This window comes from Vespula pensylvanica, chromosome 16, assembly GCF_014466175.1.
Source record: "Vespula pensylvanica isolate Volc-1 chromosome 16, ASM1446617v1, whole genome shotgun sequence".
NCBI classification, from domain to species: Eukaryota; Metazoa; Arthropoda; class Insecta; order Hymenoptera; family Vespidae; genus Vespula; species Vespula pensylvanica.
Window position 1 is genome coordinate 1,231,981 of NC_057700.1, and position 22,799 is coordinate 1,254,779.

At 33.5% G+C, this 22,799-nt stretch overlaps 2 protein-coding genes across 8 annotated transcripts; one reads left to right on the plus strand and one right to left on the minus strand.

Annotated features, from left to right (window-relative positions):
- Nucleotides 1-10,495: 10,495 nt before the first annotated feature.
- LOC122634843 (protein O-mannosyl-transferase Tmtc3-like) lies at nucleotides 10,496-15,360 on the minus strand. The gene is made up of 13 exons (XM_043824191.1): nucleotides 15,032-15,360; nucleotides 14,248-14,384; nucleotides 14,063-14,144; nucleotides 13,891-13,990; nucleotides 13,692-13,807; nucleotides 13,450-13,622; nucleotides 13,106-13,361; nucleotides 12,868-13,016; nucleotides 12,485-12,797; nucleotides 12,110-12,400; nucleotides 11,820-12,002; nucleotides 11,433-11,717; nucleotides 10,496-11,348 (listed from the first exon to the last, which is right to left on the minus strand). The coding sequence occupies exons 1-13, from the start codon at nucleotides 15,221-15,223 to the stop codon at nucleotides 10,677-10,679; spliced, it is 2,949 nt and encodes a 982-aa protein (XP_043680126.1). The 5' UTR covers nucleotides 15,224-15,360; the 3' UTR covers nucleotides 10,496-10,676.
- Nucleotides 15,361-16,325: 965 nt separating this feature from the next.
- LOC122634845 (ras-related protein Ral-a) lies at nucleotides 16,326-22,651 on the plus strand. Of its 7 annotated transcripts, none has more exons than XR_006328484.1 (6): nucleotides 16,326-16,693; nucleotides 17,090-17,236; nucleotides 17,424-17,632; nucleotides 17,850-18,024; nucleotides 18,342-18,517; nucleotides 21,017-22,651. XR_006328484.1 is itself a non-coding variant. In XM_043824201.1 (6 exons), the coding sequence occupies exons 2-5, from the start codon at nucleotides 17,132-17,134 to the stop codon at nucleotides 19,781-19,783; spliced, it is 606 nt and encodes a 201-aa protein (XP_043680136.1). In that variant the 5' UTR covers nucleotides 16,327-16,693; nucleotides 17,090-17,131; the 3' UTR covers nucleotides 21,017-22,651. The 7 variants fall into 7 exon arrangements, 5 of the variants coding, with proteins under 5 accessions (XP_043680139.1, XP_043680136.1, XP_043680135.1 ...); XR_006328483.1 differs by lacking the exon at nucleotides 21,017-22,651 and adding an exon at nucleotides 19,667-19,797; XM_043824201.1 differs by lacking the exon at nucleotides 18,342-18,517 and adding an exon at nucleotides 19,667-19,783 and having other exon boundaries at nucleotides 16,327-16,693.
- Nucleotides 22,652-22,799: the final 148 nt, after the last annotated feature.

Genomic DNA, 22,799 nt, shown 5'->3' on the forward strand with positions numbered 1-22,799 from the left:
TCGCGCTGCATTAACCCGCAAAGCCGGACGACAACGCTGCTACGTCGACACCGCAAGCTATCGCGGTTTTATTCTTTCTTTCCTTTCTTACATACGAATTTAGAATCGTAAACTTGCCGAGATAAATACTACGTACGAGAAGGAAGTTTGACGGAACGATTATGTCGTAGAGGAAAAGGAAAAAGAAGAAAGAGAGGATACGACGATAGTCTTGAACGATAGATCAAAGTAGCAACGAGAATCAAAGTCACGTGGACATTGAGGAGGGCTTTGAAAGATCATACATATATGCAGATAGATAATTGAAAGTTCTCAAAGATCTCCGATGTTAATCTTTTCATCTTTGATCATTCCATCATTCCTAAATTCCGAAAGAGAAATAATGTTTATTTTATTTCGAAGAGTATTAAAGGCTTAAGAGTAGGGAAATCTTGAAAAAGGTAGAAAGGAGGATGTAAAGCGAAACGTGGTATTCGTAAAGACGAGGGCGGAACGTTAAAAGGGAGGAAGGAAGCAGAAAAGATGGAAGTGTAAGTGGTAGGGATGGGTTTACGATGCGGATTCATAATCCGCTTCTTTACCGAAAAACCCACCCTAACTTTCACCCTCGCACCATTCCGAGACGTGGCACTTCCAAAGATGGCTGCCATGGCAGGAAGTCAGCGGGTGTGCGCTTAGACCACGCCCTACGACGCGTCGCAGGCAAACCAAACGAAGCTTTCTAAAGGCGATTAGTTCGCGGTGGATCCGAGTGGAGGCCGTGCGAAGCGAAGCCGACAATGTTGACGCGTCAAGGGCGCTTCAAGGACGAAGAGCGCTCCTCTTTTAGGAAGGACGCGCGCGCACACTCCCGCAATCTTTCTCTTTCTCTGTCTCTCTCTCTCTCTCTCTCTCTCTCTCTCTCTCTCTCTCTCTCTGTCTCTCTCTCTCTCTCTCTTTTCGTCTCCCTTCTTCCCGGAAATCTTCTTCCCTTCCTATCGTCCGCCATTCTTCTAGGGTCCCTAGAGGCAACGCCGCACCCTACAACCTTTCTTCTATATTCCAAAAATATCGACGTAACTTTCCAACGCCAAAATTCAACTAATTTTGTACTCTTCTTTCTCTCCCGCTTTTTAATTATTCATTTATTTATTTTTTTTTTTCCTTTTACTCTTAAGGAATATCTCTACGACGTTTTATTCGATGATCAATTTGTATTCCAATGTCGGAACGTCGAGCAAAACAATTCTATATCTAGCTGCTATTAGATACATATAAATAGTAGATGTAACAAAATCAATGCGATAAGTGATTTAATCGTCCGATACGCATTTGGCAACTCTCCCTTATTACTTATAACATTTGACGCAAGGATCAAAGGTTGAGTCTAAACATTATAGATACGATAACAACATGGTAATTATTTTCGATCTTAATAATTTATTGGAATGCATGTGAGAAATATTGAAATTTATACGTAAATTATGTGACAAAGTGATAAAGTTAGTCAAACAATGTATAAATACTTGTGTATATTATAACGCACGATTTTCTCTCTCTCTCTCTCTCTCTCTTTCTCTCTCTGGCTGTCTCTGTCTCTGCCTTTCTCGCTTTCTCTCTCTTGACCACCCTTTTGATAAACCAAATGTACATGACGTATATGACGCAGAAACGAGCGTGTTTCCAACTAATCTATTAACTCGGTGACGCCTCTGATCGTTATTTCACACGCACGTTTCTCTTCGTACACCTCGCCTCGCCCCGATGAAATCATCCTATTTGGATCTTACAAACGATTAATCCTAGTGGCACGATTCTTCGAAGTCAAGGAAGCTCTTAACATAATGATAAATAATTACCGTAGTTAAAAATCAGCATAAAACAAGTATTCTTTGTTATGGGAAACGAAGAAAGTTGCGAGCAGCAGTCATAATTAATTACTCCATCAAATATCCCAATTAACGCATTGATCGTCAAACTAATTTTACATGAAACAATATACTCATATATTAAAACGTCTAAATTTTTGAACATAAAACACACAAGAGATTTCATTGTTACAATATCCACAATAGATGTTACCTTTAACAAGGGGTAAATTCATAATGAAAGATATATGTACTTATAATCGTTAACAACGTTTGAAATAAATAATCCGTAAAATTAAATGCCAATAACAGATAATCCGCCATGCATTTCAATCAATGTATTAATTAACCTATCATTAATTAAAATCTTTCCGATCAATAGATAGATGTACAAATATCATGATTGAATAGTTTAACATTTCCTTGAGAAACGAAAGAAATAGGACGATATAGAGAAACGATATTAGAATTACTCCATTATATATCGATGACGTATTCGAACTGTTGGCGACTGTTTGCGAAAAGTAAGTACTACGAAGTTCGACGAGAGAAAGAAAGAAAGAGAAAGAGAGAGAGAAACGAATGTTGCCACGAGCCGTGAGAAGCATGGCGCTTTTAGAAGGGGTCGGGGTGATGCTGCGAAGAAGGAAGAAGCAGGAGTTAGGGAAGTGGAGGAGGAGAGGGAAGAAGAAGAGGAGAGTGTAGAAGAAGAAGAAGAAGAAGAAGGAGGAGGAGGAGGAGAAGCAGAGGATGGTATTTCCGCTGTTGCATTGCCTATCCATTTGGCAAGTTTGGCTGAGGGCATGCGCACAACATGTGCCCACCTACCTACTTACCTATCTGTCCGTTCGTTTCTCGACCGCTTACCTGCTCGCTTGCCTGCCTTCTTTCCTGCCTGCCTGCCTGTCTGCCTGCTCGCTTGCTCGCTCGCTCGCTCGCTTGCTTGCTTGCTTGCTTGCTTGCTTGCTTGCTTGCTTGCTTGCTTGCTTGCTTGCTTGGTCGCTTGCTTGATTGCTCGCCTGCCTACCGGTTTGCCTTGATCCCTTGAATAGCCACATACATATACATACGCACACAGTAGGTGGGTTGGTAGGTAGGTACGTCTTTCTTACGTAAGCGCCCGTGAGAGAGCGAGTTATTACCACAGGGACGTCAATATGAGAAAGAGAGAGAGGAGAGAGAGATAGGGGGAGAGAGACAGAGAGAGAGAGAGAGAGAGAGAGAGAGAGAGAGAGAGACCAACGGATCCGGTACAAGGGACGTTCGAATTTGATCCGTAGATCGACTCGTTTTTAACCCTTCGTCATCATCATGATCTCTTGTCTTTTTTCCCTCCACTCTATTTTTTTTCTTCTTCTTCTTCTTCTTCTTCTTCGTTTCATTTCTTTTTTTGTTTTATTCTATTTTATTCTATTTTATTTTTTTTTCATTCTTCGCAGAAAGGACCTCCAATTATATTTTCCAAATCCTTGTTTTTTATCTTCTTCTTCTTCTTCTTCTTCTTCTTCTTCTCTTTTTTTTTCTTTCCTTTTTTTTGGAAGTATTACGTCAGAGTTATGCTCTATAGTTATGTAAATTTATTAAAAATATGTAGGTATGCCGCGTTCGTTCGATTGATCGAAATACGTGCGATAAATAATACGATGACAGAGTATGATACGTCGAGTATTATTATTTTGTTCGTTCCTTTTTCTTTTTGCTCCTTTTTTCTTTCTTTCTTTTTTTTTTTTCTTTGACATTTTTTTTCTATCTTGACTAAACTTATTACGGAAGCGCAGCTGGCGGCGTCGGGCTGCATTGTAAATTTATCACCGAAACATGCCTCCGGGGAATTTCGTTTGTAACAGGGCACAAATCGTTGCGAAGGTAATACACCGATGAAATTGAGATTCTACAGGGAAAATATTTGAATTTAGCACTTTTCATTTAAACGGTTAATTTTGTTCGAGGGGAAAATTTGGCTTTGGAAATTTTAATAAAATTTTAATTTTTGATTGGCTAAATTTGAATCGTTGACCGGGGATTCATAAACCAAATCGTCTGGATCATATCATCGTACTAGATTTCGGCTTTACGACGTAACACTTTAACGTACTCCTCAGTAATACTGTTTTACGATCACTGAAACAATAATCCTAGATTCGATTCGTAGCAGCCGATGTTAAAACAACAAAAATTACTTTCGAAGAAAGTAGTCGTATAAGTTAAAAACAGACAATTTTCTATCGCACGATCTGTAAGAAATTTTACGTCAAACGCGATTCCTATATCTAAACGAGCGTAAGACTCTTGTATGTTTTTACGATTCCGTGCTAAATGTTGTAGATACGTCAGTCGCTTAACGACAGACCTCGAAAAAAAAGGACTCTGTAAAATAAGCAAAGAAATATCTCGAATGTGGTGACACGTTAGTTCTATTTGAACGATCGATCGTACATGGGAGAAGGAAATAAGAAAATAAGAAAATTTAGCAAAGAAACGATGAAACCTCGCAGCACTGGAAGATATCATGAGAATTTTCTTATCCAACAAAATTGTCTCTTTTCCTTTCTTCCTTTCTTTCTGTCGTTTACCCAAAACATACATACACATGTATATGTACGTGTGTGCATATATATACCTACATATGCGAAGACACAAACCGAAAGCAAAACTTACGAAGCAGTGCTTTCGTGGATGCAGTGGCCCAGTTTGCAGAGAGCTACTATGAAGGCAGTCTCTGTTGGAGAGTGGGCGGGGAGGATACGTATCTGTGTCACAGCACACGCGCTCTGTAATCGGAACTTTTCATCGCCGGCGTTCTCTGTGTTCTTGGCCCGTTTGCACTTTGCACGAACGGAGATCGTTCAAATGGAAGATTCAGAGTCGTGCTTAGATCATCTCTGATACGCTCCATTATAATAGGAGATAGAAAGACGAGTTAAGAAATCTTTTGTACAAATCTCTGTCTGTCTGTCTATCTCTATCTCTATCTCTATCTCTCCTTCTTTTTTTTACTTAAATTTTATTTGAAATATTACTTCGGAAATGACTACTTCGATGTTTGTATCCCATCATTGAAATAATCATTCCAACACGATGATCCCGATCAACGAACGGATATTATGAAACAACTATGGAATAGTAAGAAACAGCAGGAAACGTGAGAAGAGTGTCGAGTCCCAAGTAAAACGAACCGTAACTTCTTACGTGAATGCAAATTCGTTAAATAAGCATACTTCGTAAGGAGTCAGAGCGAAAACTCGTTTTCAAGCTTACTCTTCCCAAACGGAATAACGTCGAACATTTAACGCGCGCATAAGCATACATATGTATGTATGTATGTATGTATGTATGTATGTATGTATGTATGTATGTATGTATGTATGTAGGTAGGTAGAAGTATTATTATCGCGTGACATCTCGGTTCATTCGAAAAATACAGCTGTCTCTCTGATATAATACCTATAAGAGAGAACGTTTAGATTGGAATATATATTCACAATATATGAATACTTTCACCTCGATACGAGCTGGTTCTTATTGATCGTCACAAAGTGGTAGAACCTGCATTCGTTATGTCGAAATCGAACTTCTTGTCCCGTGAGAGAGATAGATAGAAATAGAGAAAGAGAAAGAGAGAGAGAGAGAGAGAGAGAGAGAGAGAGAGAGAGAGAGAGAGAGAGAGAGATCCGTTAGACGACAGAGTGTAACATAGAGAGAAAACCGATAGAGAACGCAAGAGCCATACGGTTTCTATCACACCCTTACTCTCTATGCATCTTCTATCTTCTAGATTTATTGGACATTTTACAGAACACCGTGCATGAACACCTAATCGACTTAGACTTTCTATCCTATTTATCGTTAGAATGACGTAAATATATGAAAGGGATAAGTAATAAGTAACACGTATTATTATTCATATCTACATATATACACGTATATATATTATATTCTATCCGTAAGAGTTTCAAGAAATAATAGACTTTTGTCTTTATCTTTGTATTACCCTTCGTTAAGCGAATCGATAGTTATGACACACTTTTAACATTTCTCCAACGTCGATGTAGGAACTAACTAGAATCGAGAAGAGACCAAAGATGACGACGATTCGCATGAATTACCGAGATGTCTACCTTTGTCGGCGAACAATACGATCGTGTCAACCTAACGTTACGTTCCGAACAAAAGCCGTGCTTGCAAAGTGCTCTCTCTCTCTCTCTCTCTCTCTCTCTCTCTCTCTCTCTCTCTCTCACTAGTGTGTAGATATGTATGTGTCTATGTCTATGTGTGCCATTTTACGTATACCATACTTGGCGCAGGCGCTAGAAACACGCGAATACTTTCATAGTTACGCGTCTGCTGCATCATAATCGGGATGTTTCGCGGCACACACAAATGGACACACACACATACTCCCTGTCCTACATTTACTGGCTATAACCACCAAGCCACGGTATTATGAACTAGGCCGGATGACTCCCTCGCGATTCTATGCACGCGAAATTGCAATTCCACGTCCAAGTATTGTCTACTTGGCCTTTACACAAGCCCCGTTTAATAAGAAATTTCGCACGTTGCTTTTTCTTCGCATTGACGAACATTATTTCATTATATAATTTTCGCTTATCAGAATCGTAAAGGAAAAAAGGAATATACGCGTAGAGAAAAATATAAAAATCTTTTCTTAAAATGTTATACGTCGGAGGATATTTAATCATATGTTGTTTTTCCTTTACACTTGGAATATATCATTTATCACAATGAAAAAAGAAAAAAGAAAAGAAAAATATAAAAATTGGGAACATCGTCAGCCATTTTGGTTTCCACGAGTATAAGTATCCATATCCTGTCTTAAAACGGTACTCGTGGACGGACATTTAATCGTATACGTTACCGTTACATCACGAGTGTAACGTTACGTTACGAAATAGTGTAAAAAAAGAGAGGAAGATGGACATTGGGGGAAGTCAATGTCAAGGGATATGTTTTGTTAATGAAACTAAACAGAAAATTGAAAAATTTTGCAACGATAACTAATTTGAATTTTAAAACGACTGTGGAATATATAAATGATCAAAGGATCGATGTAATATTTAATTATAGGTAAGGAAATAAAGTCGATAAGAGAAAATCTTAAATGGATACGAAATTATGGCTTATTGATTCAACATCGAGATACACTTTTATCTAAAATGGTGCCATACGTCAAAACCATTACGCATGTAATGCTTTACGTTCATTATAAATACATATATAAATACTGTAAAATTCATGTGCATATATACATACATATATATATATATATATATATATATACAATCTCGCGTCGGTGTAAAAAAAAAGACTTTGTTTCGTAGCACGCATACGTTTACGCGTGGGCGCGATCACGCGTAACGCGTGCGGTTTTAGCGCGGTCATAGTTGCGCATGCACGAACAAGCAATTCTTTAATCCCGGTTTCGCATAATTTTTCAATATTATATATTATTTACTTTCTAATATTAAGATGAGCAGAAAACCATGTTTATTTTAATATTAAAAAAAGCTTATTTTTTCATTCGCAGTATTAATAATTATGAAGTAAAGTTGGAAATATCTCAAGCGAGTTAATGAAAAATTAAGTCTCTTTAACATCATATAACTATACGTTATAATCCTTGTATCATTTTCTTGCTAGAAAATTAACCTTTCGTATTATGAAATCATCGCTCAAACGATAAAACTATTTTTCCATAAAACTGTTGAATCACCTCTGACGTGACACTTCACTTTTAATTAACGAAACAAATAAAGAATAAGATATAGCAAAGTTTTATTGAAGAATTACTGCGGAGGTATACCTACATAAGTACATATATATATATATATATATATATATATATATATATATATATATAGCAAGAGCGGAACAAACCAAATGTTTATCTTGGATCAAACTAAAAAATTTATAATTATATTACAAAGGATTGATTGTTAATTCGTCATAATCTTTTCTAAACATGAAAGAAAGCTTAATAAAAAGAAAGAAAGAAACAATATGACGGAAGTAAGTTTGAGTTAAAAGAAGGATTGCAAATACGAGTAGAATGTCGAAGTTTATTGTTTGCATAGTAGTTTATACATATATATATATATATATATATATGTACATATATACATACATACATATATACTACTGTCTCTGGCGCAATTCCGATGCGTGCGTAGTCGTTCTTAACTTGCGTACTCCAGCGTTCATCCCCACCCTGTTCCACGCGAACCGAAAGCTAGCGTTTCTGTACGGTTTGTTGCGTAACGGTGCAGAGTCATGCGATAGGATAGGATGTGTCGTGGGGGCAGAAAAGAGGGAGAGGCAAGACGAGGAAGATCGGGGCATATAGACGATACTCATGTCGGAAGGGGACCCAAGAGAAGCGAGACACAGAGAGAAAGAGAGAAGGAAAGAGAGAGAGAGAGAGAGAGAGACAGAGGAGATATAAACGTGTGTGTGTATGTGTATATATATATATATGTATATAAAGAGGGGGCGGTGTCAGCCTTGAAACGCGTACGCGAGCTGCGTGCGTCGTCACGAAACAGCAAGCTTGCGAATTCACATAGGTTTCTCGTTCCATGTTCAATCGTTTCCACGTCTTCAAAAAATCTCATTTTTTTCAACTCGTTAAGAATATTTTTCACCTTTTCATTTATATTTTAATACCAATTTCTTTGATATTGTCAGGAGTAAAATTATATATCATTCTTGAAATAACTCGTCGGATATTAATTAGTTTATAGGAGATAAATTTAAAAATAGTTAGAGTAGATTTACATACACACGGAACTATGTTATATATAGTGTTATGTAGATAACAGAGTTGTAGAATTATGTATGTCTGTATACATGTGTATATATATATATAATACACACAATAGAAACATCCTTCTCTTTGTTAAGAGTAATTAAAAATACAATGCATATCTCATTCGACCTTATCTTGCTAGCATTCTTCTAATCGTCGTTATGGCATGCACCATTCAGACTTATCGGAGAGCTTTTCTTCCTCCATTCTGCCCTTGAATGTTCAACACGTAACTCGTCGACCTTGTAGACTCTAACAATAAGAAACAAAAGAATCCTATTAGCTTATTATGTAGATATACATATGTACAAGTTGCCGCGTATATGTTAGCATTAATGCACTAGCATTTATTTTTTTGTTATCTCCCTATGTTTTGTTCTTTACATTTAATGATTACTATTTAAATACGATAGATATTGTGTTATTTTTCTTTTACTCATATACAATCGACTGATATTCTCTCTACAAAATACAGACTTAAACATTATCGTATTTCACTCGATTACTGTAATAAAGTGTAAAAAGTTTATCTGGAATTGATCGAGCGAGAAGATGAGATATATAAAAGTTGTGTAAAAATTGGGCCAACGTCGGAGAAGAAAATAAAATAGAACTGAAGGGTGGAGTCGAGAAAGTGAGAGAGAAAGAAAAACAAAGAAAAGGTAAAGTGAGTAAAGTGAGTAAGTAAGTAAGTAAGTAAGTAAGTAAGTAAGTAAGTAAGTAAGTAAGTAAGTAAGAAAGAAAGGACGAAAAAGGAAAACCCTCGGAAGAAAAGCTATAGCCCAGTTCGACTCGTAGAACGACTCGATCGATATCGTTACCATGGTAACAGGGACAGCGCCGTAGTGCTCTACTACTGATTATTTATGTCAAGGATTCCCCCCTTGCACCGAAGCTCAAAACGAGGCTCAACACAAGCGCAGAGCGAGCCACCCCTAAAGAGGAGTTAGAAGGGGTCGATCTGGCTTGGCCAACGTGTAGCCTTTACCATTCTCGTAATAAGGATTGGTGGTAGGCAAAAAGGGGTGGTAGGTGTAGGTGTAGATGTAAGGGTAAGGATAAGGGTAGGGATAAGGGTAGGGATAGAGATAGGGATAGGGATAGGTAGAAGGGAATGAGTTAAGATATAGAATAGTGTAGGTATATCGTAGGATTCGGGAGACGAAAGAGGAACGGAATGCTTCACTGGTATAGGTTGCTTTCGACCTAGTTTCACCCTCGTAAGGCGGTGGTAGCATCAAGAGCAATCGATACTGCGCAGGACGAGGGCCATCGTGCGTACGACCAAGCAAACCGAATGTTTGTTATTCGAGACGACGTCTGACGCATCTTCCTTAGAATCATCTAAACGAAAGTAACGAACAAATGTATGTCACCGAGTAAATTTTATTAATGAACATACGTTAAATGAATTTTATACCTTGACCGACCTCGATCTCAGAAACTCTTATTCGTTAGGATGAACTTTTAGGATGTATAATTTCACATTATTTCTATTGATTTCATCGTGATTTGTTTTTTTTTTTTTTTTTTTAATTCGAGTTCATTGCCAAATTTAACACTGTCGGGAAAACGTCAGCTCAAAGGAGTGTAAGGATTAGGGTGCATCATTCTGAAACATCGTTTGTGTCACCAATTTAGTTTCTTGGTTGCATTCTAATATCGTTCTTAAAGATTGAATGAATGATAATTCTGTATAAATCTCTTTTCGAAAGGCTTATGATTTTTTTTTGTGCTATAGACGTACCATATGAACATCATTCGTGAAAGAATATATATAGAGAAAGTTTCAGTATATTACGATACTACCAAGAGAGTAGATAAATGTGTGAAATAAGTAAACGTCACCTTTTTTAAATATATTTTATAAAACATCCTATTTATACAGCATATAAAACAATACTCTGTATTTATTTTATATTCACATGTTAGCTCTATATGGCTATACCATCATAATCCTTCTTCCTGTGTATATCTGTATAGTCGGCGGATTAACATTTATACTATGACAGCGTACTGTCTTCCGTTTGTTGTAAAGTACCTGTATGCTTGGTGCCAGAGAGCAATGGTGCACTCAGGTTGAATTGATTAGCATTCATTAATTCAAGTTTTTGAGCGATATCCAATTCCGTGACGTCTCTGCTTATGATCTTATTGAACACTTCGTTTGTAGTAGGTTCTATAATATTAGTCGATTCTACTACCTTCTGCTGCTTACTCTCTTTATTCCTTGCTTTTTCAGAAATGCCATTCAATACCTGGACAGATTTAGCAGGATCTTCTAGATTTACAATATGATTTTTCAAAGGATCAGTATTGCTTTGTTTATTTCCTATGTGATTGTGAACTATTGCATGATTGGCAAAAATAGTATCTGTTTTCCCTAAAAACTGGTTATTTGATAAATCATTATTGTAACTTCTGTCATTGTCATTACTAGTCCAGAAGGAATCATCGAATATCTCGGTGTCCCGTTGCTCACGTGGCAATCGACTAATACGAGCTTTTACGATAGCAAGATGCCTGTGTACGTAATCCTGATGAGGAGCCAATCTTGCTGCACGTTCCAAACATTGTGCCGCTAATCCCAATTTACCACGTTCTACCATCACTACACACAAATTATGCAATCCTTGTATATTCGTTGGATCCAGTTGTAATATTCTGCGATAACACTAAAAAATATTTATAAAAATACGTCATTTTAATAGCCATCGATACGATACCTAGTGTATAGATTATATATAAATTGTCTTTACGTTTTCTGCAGCGTCCAAGTCCTTGATGTTATTGATATAAATATCTCCTAAAAGAATTAGGCCTTTAACATGATCCGGATGAAATCTAACTAATTGGTTCAAGAAGGGTGCCGCTTCGAGTGGACGTTGCTCGTCTGCTAATAATAAAGCCAAATTGAAAAGAGCCGATCGGAAATCTTCTTTCAAGGCTACAGCATTTCGAAACCAACGTTCGGCACTGCCGCTGTCATGATCATCCATGGCTAACATTCCAAGATTAAAGTGGACACGTTCATTGTTGGAATCCTATATAAAAATTCGATACGATACAATGTTTGAATCTTTGATCGTTTTCCATTATTTTTCCAAGTTCCTGAAGTGATAAACATAACTTATTCAAAAACTCACTTTCCTCAGTAGTTTCAAAAGTCTTTCTCGCGCTACTTTACGTAATTCGGCACGTCCTAATTCTTGAAGTAATATAGCTGAATTTAATAATGCTTGCTCGTGTTCTGGATCAAATTCGAGAGCTTTGTCGAGATAAGCTAAAGCTTGAGACGCTTTTCCTTGTTCCAAGAACACAACTCCAAGCTGAAACAAAGATAAAAATGTCTTAAGAGAAGATGAATAAAATGATAATTAATAAAATTGTAGATATATAATAAAGTATCTCGTCCATTGAAAAACTTGGTATTTACGTTATAATAAATATCCGGATTATTACTGTCGTAAAATAATGCTCGTTCATAAACCTCCTGAGCTTCCTTTGTACGATTAAGTTTAATCAAAACATCGCCACGATTAATGTAGGCTTGCGTATAATCAGCACGCATACTTATAGCTTGACGATACAATAAATCAGCCTCTTCTAATCTGGTAGCATTTTTGGCTATTAAATTTGCCAGATTGACAAAGACATTTAAATGATTAGGTGCTATACGTGCTTGATAAGATTCTCCTGGCTTTGCCTTCGGTAATAACGATTTTGCCTAAGGAACGTTTAGAAACACAATTAAATATATAATTATATACAATCTCGAAACGCGATACGAATGGAAATTTATTGCAATTACCTTCAAGTAAGCATCCTCCGCTTCCTTAAACATTTTAAGATGATTATATGTGCGACCGACATTAATATGAGCACCGATATCGTCACCTTGGACTTGTACAGCCATATTAAAGAAATTAAGGGCTTCTTTAAATCGACCTTGACTTTCCAGTGCATGACCCACGTTATTAAATAGCTTGGCATTCCGATCGTTTACTTTCAAACCAGACATGAATATAGAATATTCATCCAACCAATCGTAATTCCTCATAAATGTTTTTGTTGAATGAGCAGCCAAAAGTGTTATTAATAGAAATAATGTTAGCTTTTTAAATCTAAAATAAAAGTAAAGATTAAAAATTTATATCGATTAACTTTAATAATTTAATGTAAACAGAACATTACTTTCTCATAGATAAAATACTCCATCCGTATCCCACGAGCATACAAAAACCCATAGAAGGAGCATATAAAACTCTTTCGGCAATGACAAATCCAACAGGGAAGAAAAGATTTGACGCAGGTAGAAATGGTAGAATCATCATTGCTAAACTCTAAAAATATATATCATCGAAAATGTATATCACCGAAGAAACCGATCTGAACTGAAATGTTTCTCATTCTTAAAGATTATAGTTATTACCATTATAAGAATAACAGACGTTTGTCTATTTCGCGTTAAAGTGGCTGTTGCCAGTAATCCTAAGATAGTACCGTGTGTGGCTATAGTTGCGAGATTACGAATATCTGTAAAGCTTTCTACCAACGGTATCGTTCCCATTGTCCAATCACAACACAGATCGCTTGGAAGAAAAAGTAATCTTAAATTAACTGCTGCGAGATAATTGTATGTCAGTTGTCTCGTTGGTGTTGTAGCAACTGATGCAGGATTGTCGAATCTAAAAAAAATAGATAGAACATCTTCTGTATCGGAATAACGATTAAAATATTTGATTTATTGAATGATCTATAAATATTTGGCCATACCTAGTAAATACAGGTAATTTTGAACCCATTACGTGTAATCGTAAAATCAATAAGCTAAATGTAACAGCGGTAAGAGCTGTTAAACGCTTTGTACCTTCGCTGGACCATGTAGGCGATATCTTCTTACCATCAAATGCAGATTTTATTGCTAAACAAATATCTGATGCTTTTACCTGAGAATAAAGTAACAAATTAATCCATCTGTGTGAAACAGAAATGTTTACCAATATATTCTATTTTACCTTTTGTACAACAAAAATTTCATATAAGACACAGACAGCTGTGGCTGTTATTCCTTGTTCTTTACATAACATAGCAGTAAATACAAAAAACATAGATAATATCAATGATTTCCATCCTGCAAAGGTACATCATTGAAGCATAATATTCTACATATATGAAAGATTATCATAAATCATATTACAGATATATATGTTTTACCTGTAGATTTTTTACTTTTGCAACATTTAGTATATGTGATTAAAGCTGCCAGATAAAATAGCGAAGAAAGAGTTTCAGCTCTTCCAACCACTCCTGTAACCTAATAAAAACGATAAATATTTGTTAAATCCTTGTCATCTTAATAATATACGCATTACGCGACATAACTTACTGCTTCTGTATGTATCGGATGTACAGCAAACAGCAAGGAAGATACGAGACTTGCCAAGTCTGATAAAAACATCAAACAGATTCTGAAATTGAAAAATAATATTATGCAAAGACAATATCTTAACGAATCATTTATAAATAGATTCTGAGCGTATAACGAATAGTATTGTAATATTGTAAACAAACCTGAAGTATAATAGACACACTCCAACATGTAGAATGACATTAAGCAAATGATATCCCATAGGATCAAGCTGGTGAATCAGGTAATTCCACCGGAATGTGAGAACACAAAGTGGTCTGTATGACTTGTGTGATTGTTCCTATAAATAGATATTCCAATACAATAATAAACAAAAAATAAAAGAACGATATATATATATATGTATACATACACACACACACATATATATATATATATATTCATAAACAAAACAATAACAATTGTCTTGGATAAACCTTTAATTGTAAAAATATAAAAAAAAATATTCTAAAAAAAAAACATTCTTGTCGAGACAATATCCTCAACAAAAAAAAAAAAAAAGAAAAAAAAAATTAAACTAATCGCATACATTGCTCAAGATGAACATAAAAATTTATAATTTACATAAAAGTTAGATCATGGTTTGGAGGATTTTTTAACTTCGTATATGACATCGTATTTATTTCTAAAAGTAAGATTAAAGAAATAGAATAAAAAGTAAGTCAAAAATATTGCTTTCCAAATTGCACATTTGGATTGCAATGAAATGAACGGACGCCGCGGATCAATACACGAGACACACGCACGCACACACATAGATAGATAGAGAGAGAGAGAGAGAAAGAGAGAGAGAGAACGATAGGAGAGAGTATGTGTGTGTGAGAGAGAGAGAGAAAGAGAGAGTGGTAGAGAGGGGAATGCCGAGACGAAGAGATGAAAGGGGTGACCGGTGCGCGTCCATTGAATGATCCTTTTCTCCTATCTCACCTTGTGCATAGGGGTACCCCAAAAGTCGTTGTAAAAAACATTCTTCAGGGGTGTATGCGGCCTTAAATCTCGATTATCTTTAATCGCTGAAATATCGTCAAAAACGAACCCGCAACTGAGGCTATTTAGATAAACGGCAAACGCGGTAAAGGCTATGATTGCCGCAAGTGCTCCCCGCGCAGGCACTCCCATCACAACTAACACATTAATCGGCCATTCGGTTTCATGCGAATTAACGGAATAATACGTTATTATTTTTTTCAATGATGATCACTTCTTATTAATTCTTCCTAAGTATATATATATATGTATATATATATATATATATAAAGATGTATGAGCGTGTATGTACGTATGTATGTTGTATGTTGTATGATTGTATGTATGTGTGTGTATATATATATATATGTATAGAAGATTCAAGCTATTCTTTGTAAACCGGAGAAAAACCGGTTAAATGTCATATCTACAAATGCCATTCGTATAGAATCGTCGTTTTCATATCGCTAATACTCTTCCACCTTATTTGATATATTTAAACACCGCCATATCTCACGTTCGTCGAAATCAAGAAATATTGAGGCGAACATTATATCCAATCTAAACTTTCCGTCTTCTGCTTTCGGCTTCGTCTTCTTATTCTTTACGCGATTTCCCCCTTTTTTTTACGAGAAAAAAAGCCGTCGAAACGAACGAGCAAAAATCAATCGCAGAAGGGTTCGGTACGATCGAACCGTCGCGTCACGGAACAACAATTGAAGAACCCAGAGACGACACGCGAGGTCGCTCGAGATATCGCGAACAAGTTGCGCGCAAGCGTTCATTTCCTATCATATTACAATTCTATTTCAATGTAATTTTTCTTTTAATTCAAAGGTAATGTCAATGAATTATAAAATTAATTTCTTGATACTACGTTCGTATTGTTTCTTTGTACAGAAAAAGAGATTCGACGTTTTAATTTTAAGTTTGCGTTAAATCGAGTTTTCATTATCGACCGATTTTCACTCGTAACTCGATATTGATTCGCTCGTTGAATTCTTTGATAGATTGAAAACAGTTTACAGATGTAATGTTATCTTTTATAAATGAACGAAAATGTAACGTTCATTGTTATTACTTCAAAGTGTTGCTATTAATTAGTTAAATGCAATATTGAATCGATATCAATGTCCCGCCCATTTCATAGTTGACGTATTCGACGTAGGTGGCACTATTATCGATTGTTACCAGTGCCCTCTACTATCGTAACATCGTCTACTCGAAATTTAATACGAGACTCGCTACGTTTCTGACGGAATATCTCCCCGGAAGATTAGATTGTTTTTTCAAAAGAATTACTTTTTATAATTGTTATTTATAATTGTTTCATATTTTACGAAGACATCTTTTTGTGGTCTGTCAGAAAAATCTTTTATAACGGATATATAGATTTAAATAATTTTATACCGTGAGAGCTTATTATGTATATATATGTATATAAAACACAATAACTGTTGCATTCAGTCAGTGAATATACAGTTATGTGACTACTTCGTGGACGATAATATAAGATTTTTCTCTGACAGTTAACAGTGTAACGTAGCATGAGCCAGTGAATTATCGACTGACAAGTAAAATCTGATAATAAATTGATTTTCTTAAGGTCCAGTCGATCTAAAGGTAGTTATATTTCTTTTTAATAGAAATTATAAATATAATGTTTTAAGTTAGGTTACTGACCGGTATTTGAAAAAAAAAAAAGAGAAAGAAAAAGCGTATATAAAAACATACTTCCTGTTCCTTCCAACCTACAATCATAGAGTAGTGTGGCACCGCCTTTCATTGCTGGCGTTTCACTTTTAGCTTAGTGTATCATTCGATTAATTAAACGTGAATCATCCATGGTTACATTTAGACTCATTGCCTTACGATTATATGTAATCGATTATATATCATAGTATAATATACTAGAAAAAATTTAGATAAGTACTGGATGTAAGTAGAATATGTTTGAATATTTAATACTAACGAGATTTAAGATTATTTTTCTAACTACATATAACTTTCCTTTTTTAGATACGCTTTAGTTTACATATAATCAGAGAAAAACTATCAACAATGTCAAAAAAGCCTGGAGCTACTCAAGCTATGCATAAAGTTATTATGGTTGGAAGTGGAGGTGTTGGAAAATCTGCTCTAACTTTACAGTTTATGTATGACGAGGTATATAAACAAAATTTTATAATTTTGTAACTTTGTTAAATATTATTTAAATTTTTATGAAACGTATGAAATAAAATAACACACACACATATATATATATATATGTATTGCGTATTGCTTTGTTAAATATAAATAAATTGATTTGTTATTAATAGCGATGGACAATGATATTAAATATTGAAATTAGTTTGTTGAAGATTATGAACCAACAAAGGCAGATTCCTATAGAAAAAAAGTTGTATTAGATGGAGAGGAAGTACAAATAGATATCTTAGATACCGCAGGACAAGAAGATTATGCGGCGATTCGAGATAATTATTTTCGCAGTGGAGAAGGATTTCTTTGTGTATTTTCTATAACAGAAGATGACAGTTTTCAAGCAACACAGGAATTTAGGTAGAGAATGTATAATTTAATTAAGGATTTTGCACTCTCTCTTTCTCTCTTAAAATAAATGTTAGAAATCTAAAGATATTTATTATGTATGTTCTACCGTTTTGTTATATTTCGACTGTAATACATTTATAAAAATATTATGAACTTTTATCAATGATGATAACTATGCAGATTAGCTTGTCTACAATTTTATGGAGAAACTTTTCTTGTTTCATAGAGAACAGATTCTCAGAGTAAAAAATGACGAGAACATTCCATTTTTATTAGTGGGAAATAAAAGTGACCTACAAGAAAAAAGAAAAGTCAGTTTGGCAGAAGCGCAAGCCCGGTCACAACAATGGGGTGTACCTTATGTAGAAACAAGTGCAAAAACAAAGGAAAATGTTGATAAGGTAAGAATTACTGTTTCTACTTAAATATCTTACACTTCCAGTAAATGATAAAGGATACATGGAAAACAGTTTAAGCGACTGTGATATGATAGTAAAGAAACTATTATTCATGATGTCTGAATACTTACAATTGGAGATAAATTACAATGATTATACATTTTATTTTCAATAGGATGATTGCATAAGTTTTAATACATAAATATAGTGCTGTTCATTAATTCTGCTCGCTCTACCACCATGCATTTTCTTTTTATATAAATACATTTCTTGAAGACTTAGAAACATAATTCTTTTGTTTTTGTGCCTTCAATTTCCAGAAGCATTTAACTGACCATAAAATGGGTTTATGACCAAATTAATCATAAGGAAATGGGAAGGGAATATTGCTAAGTTCGCTATCACTTTTGAAACTTTACTTTCACTGGTAATAAGGAATACAAAAGAACACTACTTATGAATCTTCATGGTGTATCCTAGAGAAAATAATATGAAGGTACGGTAGAAAAGGGTCGAGGGCGTGCATTGATGGACAGCACTGTAAAGTGTACATGGAATGTTTTGTTTGCTATACAGTGTGAATCATACACATTAACTCTTTCTTGCTAGTAGTTTAATTAATTCATAGTAAATATATCATTCACAGAAATTAAACTAACTTACACAAAATGTAATATATTTATGATATATAGTTCATGTCATTTCATACATCATTATGTACTATCGATATCTATAACATTCTTACTATACAATGCCACAGTGGTAAAATCATATATTGCGGATGACTAATATTTTTTGTAGTAGCATATACTTACTATTGATGTATGATGTGTTTTTGTAGTATGCAACAAATGCTGACTAAATGCAGAATTATAATAGAATCTTAATCTTCCTAAAGATCTGGAGTAAATTCCTGAGCTAATCGCTGGAAAAAGTCTATTAATAACTAAAAACATTGGTTAAGTGAAATAATAAGTAAAATGCATTGCATTGTTAATTTACCTTATTAACCCTTTATGCTTCTACAATTATCTTTTCATTTTGACAAGAAATATGCAAAGAACGAATTTCTTTTAATTAGCACTTTTACTAAACTGCCAATTAATAACCAAAGTGGTATATAGATTAATTCATGTAATGTACAATAACATACAAATTTCACCTTTAATATTTATCATCACTATCTTTATATCATCAGAGGAATGGCATGTAGCTCATGATTCATTATTTCTTAGATTAGGTGACATATGCTCATGGAATTCCCACTTTTCACAAAAAAAAATTGTGAAGATATGATAAGCCTGACACTTGAATCATTCGTGATTAATACAATTAAAATACATGTATTATAATCTTTTTAATATAATATACATTATTTGATTATAATATTTTATTAAGAGCATGAAAGCACACTGTAAGCTCTGCCTGTTTTTATATTTATATTACGTATATTTGTGAATGTATTGTGAATGTATTTATTATCATTGTTGTGTACATGCTTTATGATAAAAAAAAAACGTAGTAGTTTGTGACTATACTTATATTATATGCACAAAAGTAATTTCTATCATATATCTCCTATGGTTCAAAAATAATAATTGAAATAACATTAAAGCTTTGAGACAGCATCATTGCATATTTGCAGGTGTTTTTCGACTTGATGCGTGAAATAAGGTCACGCAAGATCGAAGACAAGTCAGCAAGTAATGGCCGTGAAAAGGATCGTGCCAAGCGGAAGAAAAAGAAGTGCATTATTCTATAGGTTTGCTATTTTTTTCACAGCGCTTTTTTTAAGTTTGAGAAAGAATCAAAATGAACAAAATTATAGATAATTTATAAAAGAAATTTATAAATATGCCTTTGTGCAGTTATATTCGAAAAATGAAATATGTTGAAGATAATTAAAAATGATATTTAATGTTATCATTATTCTGTATGTTAATATTAATACTGTCAACTTTGGTCTTCTTATACATTACGTTTGTAAATTAAATCGAAAAAAAAATTTTTTTTAATTTGATTACACATATATAAGTGACAATAAAATGATAAGTTAGGTAATTTCATGTGTCTGTGAGAACAATGTAAGAGAAACATAAAAAATCATTTTTTTGTTAGACATGTGTAATTTTTCAACAACATATGCCGCCATTTCTTTAGAAATGATATATGGAACATATGATACAACAAAAATAATTATATTGATGTCGTGCAAGGCCTTAATTAGATTTCTAGTAGAATGTGTGCACTTTGCTTTTCTAAATATTATGATAATATACATTGGCATAAAAAATGACATGCTATTGCACTAATCCTGTAGTTCTATGTTTTGTTTCACAAGGCCTAGATTTGATGTGCTTGAAAAAAATATCTATTTATACAGCATACTTGCAATATAATGTAGAACACATATTAGGTTTCTGCTCTCACTATAATATATATAATTTTTTTTTTGTTTTTTTCTTTCCTTTTAAAACACAGTAAATTTAAATTTATATTTACATCCCATAATTATTCTTCTGTGAAATGACAATGTTTGATTAGTTATTCAATATTTTAATACCCTCTGTTGTATTTATTCTATGGCTTTTATGCTTTCCAATTTCTGTCACATTTTTTCATTGCATGAAACAAATCCGTGTACCATATCTTTATTTATCGCAATAAACAATTTTTTGTTGACAATTCAAGGAACCGTCAATAATTCAATATTTCCTAATAGATTTTGTTAACAAAATCTCAATTATAAATTAATTTTTTTAGCAATCAAGGAGATTCCTATTTTTAGAAAGAACAATAATAGAATTGAAAATAATTCTATCGAATAAATTACAAGAGATTAAAAAAAAAAAAAAAAATTACTGAGATGTGTAATGATATATACTATAATGTTTTCTGATAAAATTCTAATCATTTCGATTTCAGTATTAATATATATATATGATGTACAAAAAATGATACGATAAGATATGAATATTATTTTCGTTTATTACAGGTATTTTTTGATTTAATGCGGGCAATAGCTGCTCGTAAAGCGCAAGAAAATCAAGTGGATGGAGATGAACGTAAGAAAAAGACAAAATGCTGCATCTTGCTCTAACAAAGTAAAAAAAAAAAAGAAAGAGAGAACAAAAGAACAAAAGAAAGAAAGAAAGAAAGAAAGAAAAGTATGTAGCTTATATAAGAAGACATCTAACGCCCAATTTCTGAAACATGCATAAAAGAACAGTATTTATACACATTTTGTGACACTTTACACAATAATATGACAATTTATAATTTTTATTATAACCTTTATCACCTATTAAAATGTTAAGAAATTACTGAATGTGTATCAAGCTTTAGCGAAACGTAGATAGGCTTATAATTATACTCTAATACTGAAGAGTGTTACGACAACTTGACCTTATTAAGAGACATAGTTCCTATCTTGAAAGGTTTGCAATATAATTAATAGATTGTAGAATTTGTTTGGCTAGAAGACTCTCATAAGTAGTTTTCTATGGATTGGGAAAGATAAATGAGGAAGTAATAGTAATACTTGACAGTATGTACACATTTGCAAATAAGCATTTTTCATAATTGCAAGCATATCTTGAAACATTAACGCATTAATGCTTAGCAAAATTTGACGTCTTCTTATTCTAAGAGTATTATGAATTAAATTTCATTTTTTTTTTTTTTTCAATTATTATTGCCATTATATAAAAAATCTGGCAAATGTGAGATATTTAAGGTCGAGATTATTAAAATTGAGATTTTGTTTTTATACCATATTTGTTTCCTATATGTATTCAGTTACGATACTATTATCATTATTTTATCACAATACATTTTTCACTATAATACAAAAGATTTATCATATAATTTTATCACATCTATCCATTATGTCATCATACGATAATAAAGATATCGCTCATTTTGAGATAAAGGTCCAACTTAACTTTGGTCGGTAGTGAAAACAAAGAAAAAAAGTGCATACGTATTATGAGTGATTCCTGTATCAAAGGGATTGCTATGTAATTTTACTCATACAACGAATGATTACAAAATTTTGGCAGAATTATTTACAGTACTCATAAGTTAAAAAAAAAATTGTTTTCACTGGTATTACGATCGAGTGTTTTATCTCATAAGTGTTAAAATTGAAGTTAACTATGCTTATTATTTATGACCAATAAAATTTTAATTGATAATATTTATGGACTGATCGTTTCATGTGATTGCTTATTACATGATATATATATATATATATGTATGTATGTATGTATGTATTTATGTAAAAGAACTGAATTCATCTAACAATTACATAATAGTTTGTATGCTTATGATATAATAAGTAATGTGCTCTCTCTAAATATATTGGTAATATACAACGTACATATATATATATATGTATGTGTGTATGTATGGTAAACAGTATATAAGAATAATGCGCATTACTTAAGATACAGAAGAAATCAAAAGCCAGATGAGCATTCAATTAATATGACTTACTTTATTGCACCAAATGACCTTTGCTATACAATAACTCAAGAAAGTACGTGAACGAGTTACGAATTCGTGAGAAAATGTTTTTTAATATTTATAACTTTATTAGATTAAATATATATTCAAATTAAAATATGTACACTTCCTATTCTTTTTTTTTTTTTTTTTTTTTTTTTCTTCATAAACCTGTGTTCATATGTAATCGTAAAAATATTAGTAATTTCAAATGTACTTTTTGAATTTATTTCAACTATGGTAATTTTTGTTTTTGTTATATTGCATTCCTG

Coding starts and splice junctions, on each gene's coding strand:
- LOC122634843 (XM_043824191.1), bottom strand. CDS start 15,223: ATGGGAGTGCCTGCGCGGGGAGCACTTGCGGCAATCATAGCCTTTACC. Junction 13,991..14,062: donor ATCCGATACATACAGAAGCA/GTAAGTTATGTC, acceptor CGTTTTTATTAG/GTTACAGGAGTGGTTGGAAG. Junction 12,401..12,484: donor CGGAGGATGCTTACTTGAAG/GTAATTGCAATA, acceptor AACGTTCCTTAG/GCAAAATCGTTATTACCGAA.
- LOC122634845 (XM_043824201.1), top strand. CDS start 17,132: ATGTCAAAAAAGCCTGGAGCTACTCAAGCTATGCATAAAGTTATTATG. Junction 17,633..17,849: donor CAAGCAACACAGGAATTTAG/GTAGAGAATGTA, acceptor CTTGTTTCATAG/AGAACAGATTCTCAGAGTAA. Junction 18,025..19,666: donor CAAAGGAAAATGTTGATAAG/GTAAGAATTACT, acceptor GCATATTTGCAG/GTGTTTTTCGACTTGATGCG.